Source organism: Hippopotamus amphibius, chromosome 6 (assembly GCF_030028045.1).
Source record: "Hippopotamus amphibius kiboko isolate mHipAmp2 chromosome 6, mHipAmp2.hap2, whole genome shotgun sequence".
NCBI lineage: Eukaryota > Metazoa > Chordata > Mammalia > Artiodactyla > Hippopotamidae > Hippopotamus > Hippopotamus amphibius.
Genome location: NC_080191.1, coordinates 115,329,895 through 115,346,301, shown reverse-complemented (window position 1 = coordinate 115,346,301; position 16,407 = coordinate 115,329,895). Strand labels below are relative to the sequence as shown.

The following is a 16,407-nucleotide window of genomic DNA, read 5'->3' as shown; positions in this document are numbered from 1 at the left end:
GCAATGCTCCCCAGGAAACAGCCCGCCCTGGGGCTGTGCCCACTGCCCCTGCAGGGCTCTAGGAGTGGGTCTTTTCAGGTGCCCAGATGTCAGTCGGTCAGGACTGCAGGGGGCAATTTATCAAAGCGAGAGTAGCAACAAGCACATAAGCGTCCGCGGGCCGGCAGTTGTGATGTGTCAGCGTTGTGCAGCGGCTGCAGGACATCCTGCTCCCGGGGACACACAGCCCACTCCTGGCCTGACCCCCCCGGCTGTCCAGCCTCCCGCCCCATCACCGCACCAAGCACAGACACGCCGCTCCACCTCTCCTGCTTACTCTCCGCTCCTCCCTCCCCGCCACCTCTAGGGCCCACCCGTGAGACCACAGCCCCAGAGGGACCAGGGCGGGTCAGTGTGCAGAGGACGCCAACCCCTCTGCAGCCCATCTCCCGACCCCCCAGATTCCCACCCCACCCCATACCCAGGCACCTTACATGCCTTTGGGCCTCTCCAGGAACTGGGGTCCTCCCTGGCCCTCTGCCCAGGCTCCCCAGGCCCTGGATTCCTGAACAAGACCAAAGGCTCACTCTGCCCCATTACCATAACATCCTCCAAACTCCAGCCTTACCTCCCAACCGGCCCTGCCGCCTCTGCCACTGCCCCCACTTCTGGCTTCTCAAGTTCAGCCTGCTCCCCTCTCCCTAAGGCTCTTCTGGCCCCACTGCAGGATGGCCCCCCACCTCCCCCTCCCGTGATGCCGTCGGCACGCCTATACACCAGCTCAGGTCTTGCTTAGGCTTTTATTTACTAACTTTTCTAAATTAAAAATAAAACTCAACATTAGATGATTTATAAAGTGCATAGAAGCAAAAAGAAGAAAATTAAGTTACCCTGAATCCTACCACTTAGAGGTAACACAACATTGTGTCATATCCTTTCTGAACTTTGTTCTATCATATAGACATTACCTATGCTCATTTCTTCTTCTAGGGCTTATAGGTCTTCCTATGTCTCCCCCCTCCTTTCTGCTTTCCCTATGATTACACATCTCAGAATCCTGCACACAGTAGGCCCTCCATGACAGGAAGTGACAGGATATTCCTAGCAGACTTGTATGAAATGGACCTTCTCTTTTTTAATAAGGGAATAGCCCTCAATTTGTGTTCAGCTCTGTTTGTGCTTAGCGTCTTTCAGAATGTAATTATTTTCATCTTAATATGCAAATTTGAAGACACTCAGCATTTTAAGTCATAGAATATATCCTTTTTTATCCATGCTATTCTTAGCATGGTGTGGAAGGAATGCCAGATTTATAGCCAGAAAAAATTTCCCAGGCCTCAGTTAGTTTACCAGTCCTTGATTTCCAGTCCTTCATGTACCACTTATTAGTTTTGTTCCTTTTGGAAGGTACTAAGCCTCTGGGAGCCTCAGTTTTCTCATCTGTACGCTGGGGATTCTAGTGCCTACTTGCAGGACTGCAGGACTAATGAGAACACGCAGTTTGGACTTTGCTAACCTGACTCGGGGGTTGTTGTTGTTTTTTAACCCTCCCTGTTTTCCCACAGTATTGGCGTGTCTTTGCTCTGTAGAACTTTCCTACAGACCCACGTGGACTCACATAGGCTCAGAAAATTGACATTGGCCTTGAATGGACCTGTCAGCTCTTTTGGCCTAGTCCAGATGCTTAACAGCGGCCGTATTCTGGCCTGAAGCTGATCATTAAAACACATCCCAACGTTTTGCATCATTTAAAGTTAGGTTCCAATCTGGCAGTTACCATGTGAAATACTCTTCGCATTGCCTGGGACATTTACCAATAGCTCACAGTTCTCTGAATTCCTTTAACTTTGGCTTTAAAGATCAGTAACCTCATCCATGCATCTTTCCTAATTCCCCTTCCCTTTAAAATAGCTGCTGAAGGTTTGGTAAATTCATTAGCAGACTCCTTAATAACCAAAGACGTGTAATCCACACTTGCTGATTTATCCCTGCTTAGCTGTCAGGGCGGCCTCTTAGCAAGAGTTGTACCCACTCGGCCGTCATTACTTCTGCCAGTGCAGTCCACCTCCCTGCAATGGCCTCATTAAAGACTGATTTAATAAAGTAATTTGCTGGGGAATTCAGATACTTTTGCAACATCATTCATTTCTTCATCGTCTTTCCCGAGTAACCAACGTACCTTTTTTGTTAGCGCTATTGCTCGTAACTGCTGGTCCGGTTTCTTTCTGACTTTCTCTCGTCCAGCATTAATGTCTCTCCTTGTGCCTCGGTTCCCCGACAGCCATCATGAATTCTGCTTCATTTCCTTGCGAGGGTCAAGCTTAATTCTCCAGAATTCTGCCAGCAAGGCAGCCTCCAATGCCATCTCTCCCCCTGTTATCACAGCGCTAGCACCATCAGCTAGCAGATTTTCCAGGGACTTTTGAGAAAGCCAGGAGCTTATTACCAGTTTGAAGCTTTGATGCTGAGGACACTGGTTGTCACCAATCAGATGTCAGTCTGTCTTCCATGGATCCTGCAGCTGTCCCAGGGGCGTGCTGCTGCTGGGCGTCAAATCCCAGACCATCCCAGAACATCAATGGGTTCCAAACGCCCCAAGGCTGGATACGTTGGACAACCTTAAATTATCCCCATCAAATACGGCCTCTGAAAGGGGCATCTAAACTCTCCCGCCCTTATAGGTACATCACAGGGGAGTGCTTGCGAAGATGAATTACGTCACTATAGCAAACCAGCCTTTAATTTCACTCTGTATACCACCCAGCGTTTATACAGTGTACAGTGTACTGCTGCAGCACAGAGCCTCCTGAACTGTACCTCAGGACAAATGAGTCCTGGCGATGCTTTGGCCGCTGGCCTGCTGAGTGTCCCCAGGCACGCCAGCCTCCCTCTCTGAACTACTGACTCCTCATTTATCAGAGAGGAGGCCCCCGAAGTCAACCTCAAAAGGCTCTAAACAGGGCTTTGGAGTGAGAATTATTACCATGATTACATTTACTGACCTCGCCGTAAGGGTGGTGGTATAAGGGCAAAGGGACCATATAGCAGAAATATAAGGACACTGTCAAATTTACAAGAAATTAACTACATAAATTGTGAAACATAAGTCATGGTTGTGTGTGTCCTGCTGCAGCGAAGAAATCACAATTTTTTTGCCAGTTTAGAATTTACCTTTTTTTTGGAATTATATATATATATATATTTAGTCTTTATTAAAATATATATAATATATATTTACTTTTATTAAAATATATATTATACATATATTTCGTTTTTATTAAAACATAGTTGATTTGCAATGTTATGTTCATTTCAGGCGTACAGCAAAGTGATTCAGTTATACATGTATATAAATATATGCATTCTTTTTTTACATTCTCCTCCATTAAAGGTTGTGACAAGATACTGAGTGTAGTCCCCTGTGCTATACAGTAGGACCTTGTTGGGTATCTATTTTATATATAGTAGTGTGCATATTTTAATCCCAAACTCCTAATTTATCCCTCCCCCACCTCCACTTCGGTAACCATAAATTTGTTTTCTATGATCTTCTTGAGGACCATTTTGGGAACAGCAAGGCCCTAAAAATTCTAATTCACTTTTGCCCAGTTAAACTGGCCACTGAGCTTAACATTAACGAAACAGTGTTTCCTAATTTTACTATTAGAAATCAGTGTTTTCATCAAGATAGGAGTATACGCATGCATCACTGCCTCTCCTACAGCTATGAGCCTCCCCACCCTCCCTTTTCTTCTGTGAGGCTCAGACATCCGGGGAGAAGTGGTCAGGGCTGAGGAAGCCCGCTATGGTCAGAGGCTGATGTGTGCAGGGTGCACCGCCCAGCCCAGGACGCTCCACCACCCTGCCCCCGAGGCCCAGGTCATCCGTGTTTAAAATGACCGTCACCGTCTGGACCTATCACCTCCTCTGTGATACCACTGGCGCTGGGATTTTCAAAACTGTCAAAAGTGAAAACCAAGATTCTGCAGCCTGAGGGTATTAGATACATCTCCTTGGCTGACATTTTAGGCACTAGGTTGGCTTGTCAGGGTTCTTTAAGAGGTGGAAATGTTTCTCATCCTCTGCCCCTTTTTCAATGCTTTCCCAGATCTTTCCAGCAAATTCCTCCTCCTTTGGGTTCCCTGAAAGGGCTATGCTTAGCGCTAGTATTTTCCTGAGAGTTCACTTATCTGCCCGCTTCTGACTATGAGCACATCTAGGGTGGCCAGGGAGCTTTTTTTTTAGAATATTATAATTTATTATGTTATAGTATTATATTTCGAAATGATATATGTGATATTATCCCCTGGCACCTGTGCCAGGTACAGTGCTTTGCACAGAGTGTATACAGTCGGTGATCTTTTGATGGCCTGAGGTGGCGGTGGGTCACCTAACCAGCAACCAGCAGCTGGAATTACTAGGTCCACACTTTTGCATGAGAGTTACAGATCATTAACAATAATGCTTTATTTTACATCATGACTTCTTTGTTCAATTCATCTTGCATGTTGCTGCCAGGTATAAAATATCCTCATATCATAGTCAAGCATGGCAGAAGCTTACAGCTGAGGGGTTTTTTCATCTTTACTCTGCCCCAGGCATTCCCCAAGGCCCTCCCAGCTTCTCCTCAGCCTGTCAGGAGAGAATCAACCCCTAGAGATCATTTAATGCCAGCCTTTCGAATTGTCCATGATGAGCCCGGCAAAGTCACGCTGGAGTGAGCCCTGTTCTCCTGGCTCAGGCCAGTCACCGCCCCCTCCAGCCCCGAGCCGTCTGGGAGGACATCCGGCCACTCACTTCTCCCTCCTCCAGCCTTTCCAGCCCTTCCACTCTTATTCCCCTACTTGGTGCTCATATATGACCTCCACTTCGCCCCCTCGATGGGAGGATACCTCTGCCCGGGGGCACCGATACCTCTCCCAGGAGGACACTCAGGCAGATCTTGAGCTAGCCTTCTGCGCACATCAGCACCAGCCCCATTTTCATCACAGCACCTGGAGGTCACGTGGGGACTCAGTGCCTCTCCTTCCTCCCTTGAATCCAGGTGGCTCTGATCGGAGGACGAACATCTGTGGGCAGCATGACCCGAGGGCCACAGCTCCCCCACCCCTCCTGCAAAGCAGCCCATCCTCCAAACTCTGCCATCCCAGTACTCTGCATCCCCTCCACATCATCCTAGAAATTCATATGCACCGGTGTTCTGGGCAAAAGAGGAAAATAACTCACTAAAAATGTCACCTTCAAGTAGTATTTATGGATTTTTTTCCAATTCGAAACGTAACACATAATCATTATTGAAAAGTTTAAAAATAGAGAGTAGCTTAAAGAAGAAAATTAAAATTACCCATAATCCCATCACTAAGAGACCGGATGACTTTTGTGCTGTCTCTCTCTCTCTGCCCTCCCCCTCTGTCTGTGGTTCTCCGCACGCACGCACATCCACGGGCATTGTGCTGATGGTGGGGTTTTATAGGCTCTTGTCAATTAACAGCATCTCAGGAACATCTCTTACCTCGCTAAGTATTTTTCACAACATCCCTTCTCCTCATCCACTCTCTGAGTACGTGAAGCCCTACCTGCTATGGAAGGCACCCCCACTTCACGTGCCTCCGTCCCCCACTTCTGGCTTTGCATGCGACCCTCCGCTCTCTGCCGGCTGTTTCCTCAAAGACTATAAACTCATTCAGATCACACATCCTGAGAACAAACCCCCTGGGCCTCGCATGCCACTGAAGCTAAGTGAGGAGGGGGCTCTCCAGGTGTGCCTGCGGCACGGCCCTCCCCAAGGCTCTTGGGCCCACTCCTCCGGGACCTCCTGCCCCTGGGTGGCCCTTCTGCTCCGGGAGTCAGTGTTGGCTTTGACCAGCAGAATCCTGACATCGGGATCTAGTTTCTCGTGCTCTCTGCCCCCACCCCACCCCCCGCAAGTGCTCCCAAAATCGTTCCCATGGGCCCAGCTGGTCTGTTCTCATGGGATTTCTTAGACAGCCTGGGAGGCCTGGACCTCCTTTTGTGACGCGGCAGGCAGAAGGGTGGGGGGACTGCAAACCTTCGCAGCCTGTAAGGCGCCTCGGCCGAGCAGGCCTGCCCCCGGCAGGAGAGGGGAGTGCCCGGGCACGTGCGCGGCCCCCATGGCAGGCGGGAATCGGGTCATGTGCAGGCCCCACATTTTGCCTCCCTAGCTCTCTCAGCAAATGCTATGTATATAGAGATAAGTCATATGTAATCCAGTAGTCTGCTAATTGTTAAATAAATGTTTGTCTTTATACGGAAAATTTCCCCGTTCCTATCCTGCATGCATGGCCACTTCAGCCCATGACCCTGAGGCTCCACGGCCTCTTCGTTAGAGCACCTGAGGCTGCAGACCTGCTCCTGGAGGGACCCCAGTCGCCCGAGACCGCTTCCCTGACATAGGCCCGGCCGCCACCCAGAGCGCAGCCCCGATGCGTGCGCGCGAGGGGAGGGCGTGTGCTGAGCCCCACCCGAGGGGCTGCCTCGAAACCCCTGGGTACCACGGGTTTGCGTGTTGATTACACCAACCTTCCAAGGTGAAAGGAAAGTGTCCCAAAGAAGGAGCACCTTGTTCTAACTCACACAAAGGCCCCAGAAGGGCTCGCACACGGGGTCCCCTGGGTCAGAGGATCAGCCCACCCTTCGGCTGCCATGTGGGGGCAGGGCTGCTGAAGGGGAGGGCCCACTGGTCGTGGCGGGCCTCTCAGGGCCCTTGCTGTGGCCGTGCGGTGGTGCCCACAGCCCAGGTCGGAGCCTCGGGGTTCCAGCCACACGCGCCCAGGGTGTGGCTTGCCCGTGCGGTCCTCGGGGGTGACCAGCCCGCATCCCCTACCATCCAGGCCAGCTGGGTTGTGAGTGGTGAGGGAACGCACTGTCAAGGGGGCCTCAATAAAACCTCGGGCTGACCAGTCAGCATTTCCACGCCCAAAATAACAGCTGCAGGGGACGCTGCCACCATGGCCAGCGCAATCAGTCGGCAAATGGCCTTCATGCACCGTGGGGGCCCTGGTCAAGGCGGGGACCCTGGCTGGCCGGCCCCAGGGGTCCCCACACCGGTGTCCGAGGGCAGAACATGGCGGGGAGGTGGGCTTGGCTTTCTCCCACACCCTCGCATGCCGCACCCTCCCTGACGCCCCACCCACGTCGCCTCGACCCAGCTCCCCAGCCACGTGTCTAGAGTCAAGAGCATCTTCACGCCCCTGGTTTCAGAGTTCACCAGGCGGTCCTCGCTCTCGCACCAGTGTCCTCCTGTGGCTGCCGGCGGAGCCCTCAGGCAGGCTCCGGGGAGAGACATCCCCAAGGGCTTTGTACAGGCTGGAGGAGGAGCAGACAGCGGGGGCTGCAGCCAGTCTGGCCAGCAGGACCAGCCAGCCCTGTATCCCCCTGCCCCCCGGCTCTACAGACCAAAGCCCTCAGGCTGTATGGATGTGACTGGGCAAGACGCAGGGAAAAGGAGAGGCACGGAGGGACGGATGGACAGCAGACGGGCCTGAGGCAGGGCCATAGACAGACAGGCAGACTTGGTGGGGAGTGGGGACCCTCGGCAGAAGCCGCCTCTCAGAGCCCTGTCCCGCCCCAGGACCGCAGGCGTGCCGTGCGTGACCGTGCCTGGCTACTCCAAGGGCTTTGGCTACCAGCCGGGGCAGAGCTTCTCTGGGGAGTTTGACCACGCCTGGAACGCCGTGTTCCTGGAGGGGAGGTGGCACCTGGTGGACAGCACCTGGGGCAGTGGCCTGGTGGATTCCACCACCTCCAAATTCACCTTCCTGTGAGTACCTCGGTGCTGCGGGGCACCTGGCCGGTGGGAACGGGGTAGGCACGAGGCTGAAGGAGGCGGCAGGTGGAGACGGCCGGAGGGGTGGGAGGGGAAGGAGAGCCAGGGGGCCTCGTGTGCTGCTGGCCGCCCCCTCCCTCCCGCTGGCATCCGGAGCGAGCGAGGTCTAGGCCGGGGAGAAGGGCCCAGAACTTTCTGCCACCTGACCCTCCGCTGTCTAAATGCCTCCTCTGGCTCCCGAGCGCTCCCTCCACCCAAGCACTAACAGGCGGTGTTTGCCCACAGGCCAAGTGCGAGGAAAGGCAGGGCTGAGAAGCTTCTCTAAGTGTCTGTAGGTTCCCTTCAGGCCTTTGGCCGTTGACTGTGTTACAGAGGCCAGAACTCTTTCCTACTGCTTCTCCCAGACACTGGGGTTCCTCCTCCTCCTCTCTGGGCTGAATGCAGCCGAATCCCACCTCTGAGCAAGGGGGTCTGGTTTGTGGGAAGGGGTGTTGGGGTGCTGGGGGCTGGAGCGCTTCTGTCCCCCGAGGCTCTGGACTTAACCTAAAGCCATGACGTTCGTGCTGGATCTTGATGTCCATCAGCAGCTCGGATGCCTTTTCATCCAGGAAAGTGAGAGCACCGTCTCATTTGTGCAGCTTAAATCCTGACGGTCCTGCACGTGGGGCGGATACGAGGGTGTGCACGCAGCCCGTCCTTGGAGGGCGCAGCCAGACACACCCCTCCTTTGCTCCGTCAGCTCTGGGCACTGCTCGCCTCAGGCTCAGTGAAGGCTCCCCCATCTCGGAGGAGTCCCCCGTTCTTCTCCTGATCCCCATCACTGACCTCCAGAGAGCCACGTCTAGGTGCCCCAGGGACCACATCGGGGCCTCCCACCTGCACAGCTGCTCACGTCACATCACGGTGTGGATGAAGCTGGTGCACCAGGCTTTCCCTCCCTGCCCTCCCTCCACTCCACTTTCACCTGGTCCATGGGGCGTGAGGTTGCTGCCTTCAGATCTCTTTGGCTTTGAGAGCAGGCGGAGCCCATTCCCCGCCCGGACAAAACCCCGCCTGGGCGGCAGCCTTCTCTTAAAAGGGGCCCCCAGATCCTGCCTCGCCTCCTATTTCTGAAAGCAGCCACTGGGGGGACATCTTCAGCGCCCACGCTAGGGTTGGAGACCGTGCTGCTTCCCGCCGGGTTGTCGGGCGGGACCCCCTTGTGGATGTGGATGTGTGAGCCCAGCGAAGGCCCCAACGACGCCCCGTGGGCCCCGCCTGCCCCTCCGCACACGCCCGGGCCTGCTTACCCCTCGTGACTGCTGGCTTGCTTACCCCCCCAGCTACAATGAATTCTACTTCCTCACCCACCCTGCACTCTTCATCGAGGACCATTTCCCAGACAACAAGAACTGGCAGCTGCTCAAGCCTCCTCTATCCCTGAGGCAGTTTGAGAACAACATGCATCACAAGAGTGAGTTCTACAACAAGGGGATGCTGAGCGCCCACCCGGAGACCTCCACCGTCAAAACAGGTAACCAGGCCCGCGGGGCTGCCCTGCCAGGGCCCAGCGCGCTGGAAGCTGTATGTGGCGGGTGTGCAGGGACGACTGAGGGAGCCCAGGCCATCAGGGCAGGACGCGGCCACAGGTCACATCTGTGGGGACAGAAGCCCCTCCCACCAGCGTAAACCAAGGTGGGGATGCACAGGAGGTCCAAGGTGTCCCTGGCCGGAGGGCCACACTCTCGGCCTGGCATGTCAGGGAGCCAGGGCTGGTGGCCCAAGCTGGGGGAGTCTCTCTCAGCTCACACAGCAGGGAAGGGACTGCCTCAGCCCTGGTGACTCCCACCTCCCAGCTCAGGTGCCGGACAGACGCTGCTGCACTCCTGGCAGACGGTGCGTGCCGGCCCAGGCGAACCGGGGTCTGCGTGTCAGTGGCCTAAGCAGCTAGAGGGCGAGCGGTGGGGGTCCCCCAGGACAGGGTGCTGGGGGCTTTACGAGAGAGGTGGCCGCTGAGCAGGGTGTTGGGAGCTGGAGGAGAGCGGGCTTCACGGGAAACGGGGACAGACCTATTCCAGGAAGGGCTCAGCAAGGCCTCCCACGTCTGAGCTCAAGCACCCAGACAAGGGCCGGGCTCCAGGGGCGCAGCCTGGCCTCTCAGAGCTCCCCTCACCGCCTGGGTACCTGCTGGTTCTGCCCGCTGCTCTGTCTCCTTCCCTTCTGGAGGCAGGACCGGCCTCTTCCGGCCGACTTCCCCTGGGGCTGGGCGTGCAGGACCAACCCCCAGGCAAGCTGTCCCCAGGGCTGGCCTGGACTGACCTTTGCTCCCCCCCTCCCCACAGGGGCCACGGGCAGCCAGCTGGGTGTGTCTGTGAACTGGCATATGAGGGGCCGGGCCCAGGGGGGCTCAGGCCGGTGGGGTCAGTGCACCCCCACACTTCCTCCAAGGACTGCCTGTGGGCCCCATCTCTGCTGCCGGGGCCCGTGAGCTCCCAGGAGGGAAGGCCTGAGCTCACCTGGTGTGAGCACAGCGGGGTCTGTGGGGGGCTCTGCAGGGGAGTCCCGCCCCACGCTGCAGGGTGATGGGGGCACCCACATTAGTCCCAGCTGGCTTGTTCCTTCCACCTCACAATGGCCTCCTTAACCAGGCTGCTGAGCTCCGGGCTACTTTTTAAAACTATGGATACCGGGCAGCTCTTGCTGCTAAAGTAATGGCATGAGGCTGCCGTCTTTGGACTACAGCTGCCACACATACGTCAGCTGGGGGCCTGCTCCGGCTGCCGTGGGCCGAGGGGCCGCAGGGAGGAATGGGCCAGGTCACACCAGCGTCAAACGAGTGACACCAAGGAGTTTTCCTTTTCAAGAGACAGCAGAAACGTAAACACTGGGTTTCTTAATACATAGTAAACCTAAAATATGATTGCATATTCATGAAGCATATTTAAAGAATGTCTCTTTGCTGGAGCTAGTTTTCTTAAGAGTGGGGATGGGAGGAAAGTGGAGAGGAAAACTGAGGTGGGCAAAAGGCAGGGACGGGAGAGGGCGGGAGAGCAAAGGAGGGGGTGAGGGGAGGAGGAGGTCTCAGGCTCCCACAGGGTCCCCGGGGGTCTCCAATCCTTTATTGCAAGTCTTCCCAGCCACTCAACTCACCTTTGCCAAGAAGCCCCCGGGCCAGGTGCCTCGGCCAGGCCTGGGACATGGCAGGCAGGCCCTTCCCTGTGGCTTCCACACCCAGCAGGGAGGGCAGACGTTACACATAACCGACTCCTTACTACGGCGCTGAGTTCCCTGGAGGAGATGCAGAGCCAGGAGACAGGCTCCCAGGTGGCTCAGCCTCAACCCAAGTTATCAAGAACGTCTTCTTTGCAGTCAGAACGTTACAGTGAGGTCTCATCCAGATTTGGGGGACAACGGCAGGGGGAAGAGCACGTCTGAGGGTCCTGGGGCGTGACTAGGTATCCCCCTGGAGGGTGTGAGCGAATACCGTGTGGGCCCGAGGACAGTCCCCTCAGGCCAGGCAGGAGGGGACAGGCCTCTCTACTGGTCTCCAGCCTGATGGTGACCCACAGAGGTGCGCCCCGCAGTGAGCGGGTGGATATTTTCAGGAGCCCTCGCGCTGTCATGTGGAGATACTGGGAGCACTCCGTGCATCAAAGGTGAATTGCACGGGGACCTCGCAGCCAACTGGCGTGCAAGATGGAGCAGGACAGGGTCCATGAGCACTTGCGGGCTGAGACAGCTCTGACCCCCGGCCGGCTTAGAAGACAAAGTGAGAGGAGAGGAGGGATTCAGCCGAGAGAGGCTGGTAACAAGTCTGCAGCTCTTGGTCACGTCCCTTTGGAGGTCACCATGTCCAATGGTGGATGCCAGCAGTGGAGGAATATAGCCAAAAGAAGTAGCACAAAAGCACCAAGAACACCGCAATTAGTGTAAGGGAACGGGAAGGGTTGAGGTGGTGGTCAGAGGGGTGGGGAGAGTGCCGGGCTGGGGAGGGTGGTGGGTGCAGGGCGAGGAGAGGACTTCCAGGAGGCCACGGCCAGCAGCGCAGATCCTCCAAGGAAGTCACGGAACACTTGGACGATGGGGACGGAGGCCAGATTTCAGAGAGCTGAATGGGTGGAGGGGAACGGCAGTGGGGAGGGGTTTGGGAGAGTAAGGCAGGTGAGGAGTTGGCAGCACCTGGGAAGGCAGGGAAAGTCTTCCAGATGGAGGAGCCATGAAGAAGGCAGGGGGTCAGGCTGGTGGAGCCCCCGTCCCGGTCCTGCTGCCTGCGCGGGGAGTCTCACTCACTCCCCAGATGGGAGGTAGCACTGAATGCAGCAGCTGAGCAGCCTGGAGTTGGGGGCCTCACGGCTGATTAGATGGGACGTCTTGGGCACACTTGTCCTAGAGCCTGGCCATGGCTTCCTGTCTCCCCAGCAAGAGCGCTGGACCCCCGACTGGGAAAAGCCTACTAGGGAGCATGGATCAGACACTAAGGAAGTCTCCTTTCTTTGCTTTCACCCACGAACAGGGCTGGGGAGGTGGTTAGGGTGAGGAGCAAGTGATTGGCTTCTGAAAGGAAGGCGAGGCTCTCAGAGAAGCCCTGCCCCTCCCTGTGGTCCTGCAAGGCAGGGAGGACCAGGTAGGGGAGTGCTCGTGGACTGCAGAGACAGAGAACGGACCCCCTGTTCCCCACAGCAAGGACCAGGAGAGAGGAAGACAGCGCTGGAGGGCAAGGGGTGAGGCAAGGAGTGGGGAAGGTGGATGCAGAAGACCTTCCCTTGCACTCACAGATTCTATTCAAGAAGCGCGGCCTGGGGTGGCGGGGGGAGCACGGAGGTGGGGGGGGACACCAAGGGAGCAGCCTGGTGCCTTGAGCACAGTCTCCAGAAGGGAAGCCATTCCAACCAGTGTTTAAGGTGATGTGTTGATTTGACAGCTGACACTATGAGGACCAGATGCTGGAGGGAGTGGTGGGAAAGCAAGACTTGAGACGGGGAGGCAAAGTCCCAGCGTGGCTCTGCCACCAGGGTCTCGGGCCCTCCTTGCCCCTCGGTCCTCTCCCCGGCCCTGCAGTCAGGTTAAGCCTTCGTGCAGCCCTCATCTGATGTGAATCAAATGGGCAAGGTGAGCACATACAGCTGGGGGCAGATTTTTTCTTGAGACCCCCTCCCCAGCTTGCCGCTCTTGGAGAGAACCACCTAGAAGGAGTAGGGGAGCCCTTCCAGAGGTGTGCTGGCACCAGCTCTTACTGTGTTCAGTGAGGTCACACTAGTGGTTTAAAACTGTTTGGGTGGAGGTATTTACACCATGGAAATGGGCAGATGCTATACGTCAGGGCTTTCTCCCCAGAGAGCCCGTTATGAAACGTTTACCAGCACATCAGCACAGGCCCGACGCCTCTCACCCGACCCTGGCTCTCTCCACAGTAAATGGCAAAGCCACAGTCACCATCGAGAGCTGTGCCCCGACGCTCTTCATGTTCATGCTCAACGGCAAACAGGAGCACGGGCTGCTGAGCCTCAGGAAGAACGGGATGAAGCTGGACGTGTACCCTCCGACCGTGGGCACGCACAAGCTGCAGATCTTCGCCAAGGGCAGCTCAGAGATCTACAGCTCGGTGCTGGAGTACACGCTCAAGTGCCACTACGCGGACATCAACGTCCGGCTGCCGGCCGAGCTGCACCAGCCCGTGGGCCCCAGCTGGTTCTCGGAGCAGATGGGCATCACCAAGCCGTCCCACCCTGAGCCCGTCATCTACACCAGCGACGGGCGCTGCTCCGTCAGCTTCGGCGTGGAGGAGGGCATCAGCGTCCTGGCATCGCTGCACGGGGACGACGGCCCCGTCACCGAGGAGACGCAGCGGCGCTACATCTTCCAGCTGCAGCGGGAGAAGCGGACGGAGCTGAAAGTCCAGCTGCCCCACGCGGGCAAGTTCGCCCTCAAGATCTTCGTCAAGAAGAGGCAGGAACCGGGCAACTACATCTTCGTCTTCAATTACCTCCTGTGCTGCACCAACACCAAGGTGAACTGGCCCGTGTTCCCCGAGAGCTTCGGCAACTGGGGGCAAGACAACGAGCTGCTGGAGCCCCTGTCGGGCGTGCTGCCCGCCAACCGCAACGTCCCGTTCAAACTGAAGCTGCACGGCGTCGCCAAAGCCCTGGTGAAGGGGCAGGACACGTGGCCGCTGACCCTGAACCACGAGGGCTACTGGGAAGGCAGCTGCAGCACGGCCGGCTGCCAGGAGGTCTACGTCATGGTGCTGGAGAACGCCAACCACAGCTTCTACTCCTACATCCTGAAATACAAGGTGAACGCCCAGTGAGGGTGGCCCCTGCCACCCCCACCCCGGGCAGCGCAGAGAGCCCCGGACACCGCTGAGTCTGCATGGAATCCCTTCTAGGCCTCTGCCTCCGTCTCCCTGCTCGGCCGCAGGAGCTGTGATGTTTGGGTTCTGGTGGCCCAGGGGACGGAGGCAAAGGCCCTTTAGAAGACAAAGGTGCTATGTAAATCCAAGGTATTGTACACTGTACACCACTGCCTGACGCCCCCTTCTCGTGCTGGTGCTGTCATTGTTGTTATCGGGCTGGTGTGGGAAAGCAGGGATGCTAGCCGGGCCGAGAGCGTTTCCTGTGAGGGGGAGAGAGAAGAGGGCGTGCTCTGCGAGGCTGGGTCAGCCTGAATCCTAGAGCCCCTTCCATGGTGCGTCACGTTGTTTCTCACCAACTCCCGGACCCCAGGGGAGGTTGGACTGTCATCTTTTTCCCAGACCTGACCGCCTTCCGCATTCCCGATGCTGCTTCCTGTTCTTCCAGGGCCCGAGAAGGAGGGTGTGGATAGGAAGCTAACGGGCCCCCACCTGGCCAGAGGCTGAGGGCCTCCACAATCCCTGTGTATGCCAGGAATGTGGCAACAGAAACGTTATGGACGACTCCAAGGCCAAGAGCCTCAAGTGCTTGCTCTTGGTATCTTGGGTGGGGGCCAGGGGGTGAGGGCACACACGGTGGTCTTGCCACCTGAGTCTAAGGGCGTAAGACCTCTGACTCTGCTCTCGGAGGGACTAATGCAATCCACTCCGTCTAACGGCAGTTCACTCGGCCCCTCCAAGCCCTCTCAGGCCCCAGGCTGCATCCTTCACAGGGAGCCCGAGGAGGCAGCTGGGCCCTTGGGGAGCCCTGGCGATAAACCTAAATAAAGCTTTTGGGTGAAATAGTGAGAATGCTGCAGTGCCGGGGGCCCCCATGATAACAGGGCCCCTCCAGCCCCAAGACCCCCAGCACCAAAGCCGCAGCCGGGGGACCTCGACCTGCCCTGAGAGCAGTTTCTCTGCCTATCCCACATCCCTTCCTCCCTTTCTTGAACAAGAGAGACGCCCGGGGTCCACCTTCTGCAGGCACACTCCAGAGCCCCTAGCTTGCTCAGGCCTGAGGCGTCTCGGCTGCCCAGCTGGCCCTTAGCAGCACCTCAGGCCACTGTTGCCATGGCAACAGCAGAAAAGCTGGCTCTGGTAAGGGCAGCAGGAAGGAAGGATGGAGAGGCCCTGAGAGGCCCTGTGTGGCCACTGCAGCACCATCCCAGCACATAGAGACCCTGGAGGTGGTTCCGCCTGCCCTCCTGGCTTCTCCAGCTCTGCAGCCCCTGAGAGCCAGCACTGCCCAGTACTCTCTTCCCCACACTGCCACTCCAAATGCCCTGGGCTCAGCTTCTGCCAGTGCCGCCAGGGATGCTCACAGTGTCCTGTGCCTTCATCCTCACATTTGTGTATTCAACAGATGTTCATGGAGCACTTAATAAGCACCAGGTACTGTGTTAGCTGACCTTTCATGCTGCGAACCAAGGAGCCCTGCCCTTGCCATCCCAGAGCTCAGGGTGGGTGGCAGCAGCCTCCCCTGCCCAGGCCTGTTTCAAGTTCCAGACTTCCAACACCTGATATTGAATTCCCAACACCAGTCCAGCGTCCCCCTAGGGTCCCTCCCCCAAAGATCCCCACTGCCACCCAGAGTGAACTCGGTCCAGAGAGATGTTACAGGGTGCCCATCCTCCACCAGGCAGAGGGCCCTGGAACGCGAGGACAGTACACCATGGGGGCTGAGCTGCCCTGGCCTGTGTCCAGCATCCTCTGGCAGGCTCTGCCACCCAGGCATTCAGCACCATGTCACTCACGCCTGGAAAATGCACAAAGGCTGCAGAGGCAGGACCGCTGTGCACCACAACAGGGAAACAAGAGGAGTTTTTACACCCTGAAAACAGCCTTTTCTCACCCCTTTGATTTTATGGGCTGAAAGAAATGTGCTGTGTTTCATCAAAATAATAAGTGCCTTCTGTGACTCATGCCACTCACTGGACCCAGAGCTGGCTGCTAGTCCTGCTGAGAACAACATGTATCCTTTACAAAACGAGATAATTAATCTATACATCCTGGAGCACACAAAGGATGCCACCCAGCAAAACAGGAGCTGTCCGGAGCGGGAGGCAGAGGCCCAGCCTCTCAAAGCGCCGGGGAGCATCTGCCGTCCCTCCCTTGCTCATTAACCAGGCGCCCCCGCCCCTTGTAAAGACAGCTGTAGGCACAGTCAGACAACACCTGCGTTTCTTTCCACTGAAGTAAAAATACATGAAATGAAATCCAATCTTCATGAATTTTTACACGCACGCTGCTTAGGGAAGGGTTCTGGGTTGCC

At 56.5% G+C, this 16,407-nt stretch overlaps 1 protein-coding gene across 3 annotated transcripts in view; it reads left to right on the top strand.

The window, feature by feature from the left end:
* Window positions 1-14,652, top strand: part of KY (kyphoscoliosis peptidase) — a 50,311-nt gene extending 35,659 nt beyond the window's left edge. For all 3 annotated transcript variants that reach the window (XM_057739108.1, XM_057739109.1, XM_057739107.1), the window contains 3 exons: window positions 7,571-7,759; window positions 9,088-9,278; window positions 13,156-14,652. In XM_057739108.1, the coding sequence (XP_057595091.1) occupies window positions 7,571-7,759; window positions 9,088-9,278; window positions 13,156-14,051 (1,276 nt within the window). In that variant the 3' untranslated portion in view covers window positions 14,052-14,652. The remainder of the gene's footprint in view (window positions 1-7,570; window positions 7,760-9,087; window positions 9,279-13,155) is intronic.
* The last annotated feature ends 1,755 nt before the right edge of the window (window positions 14,653-16,407 follow it).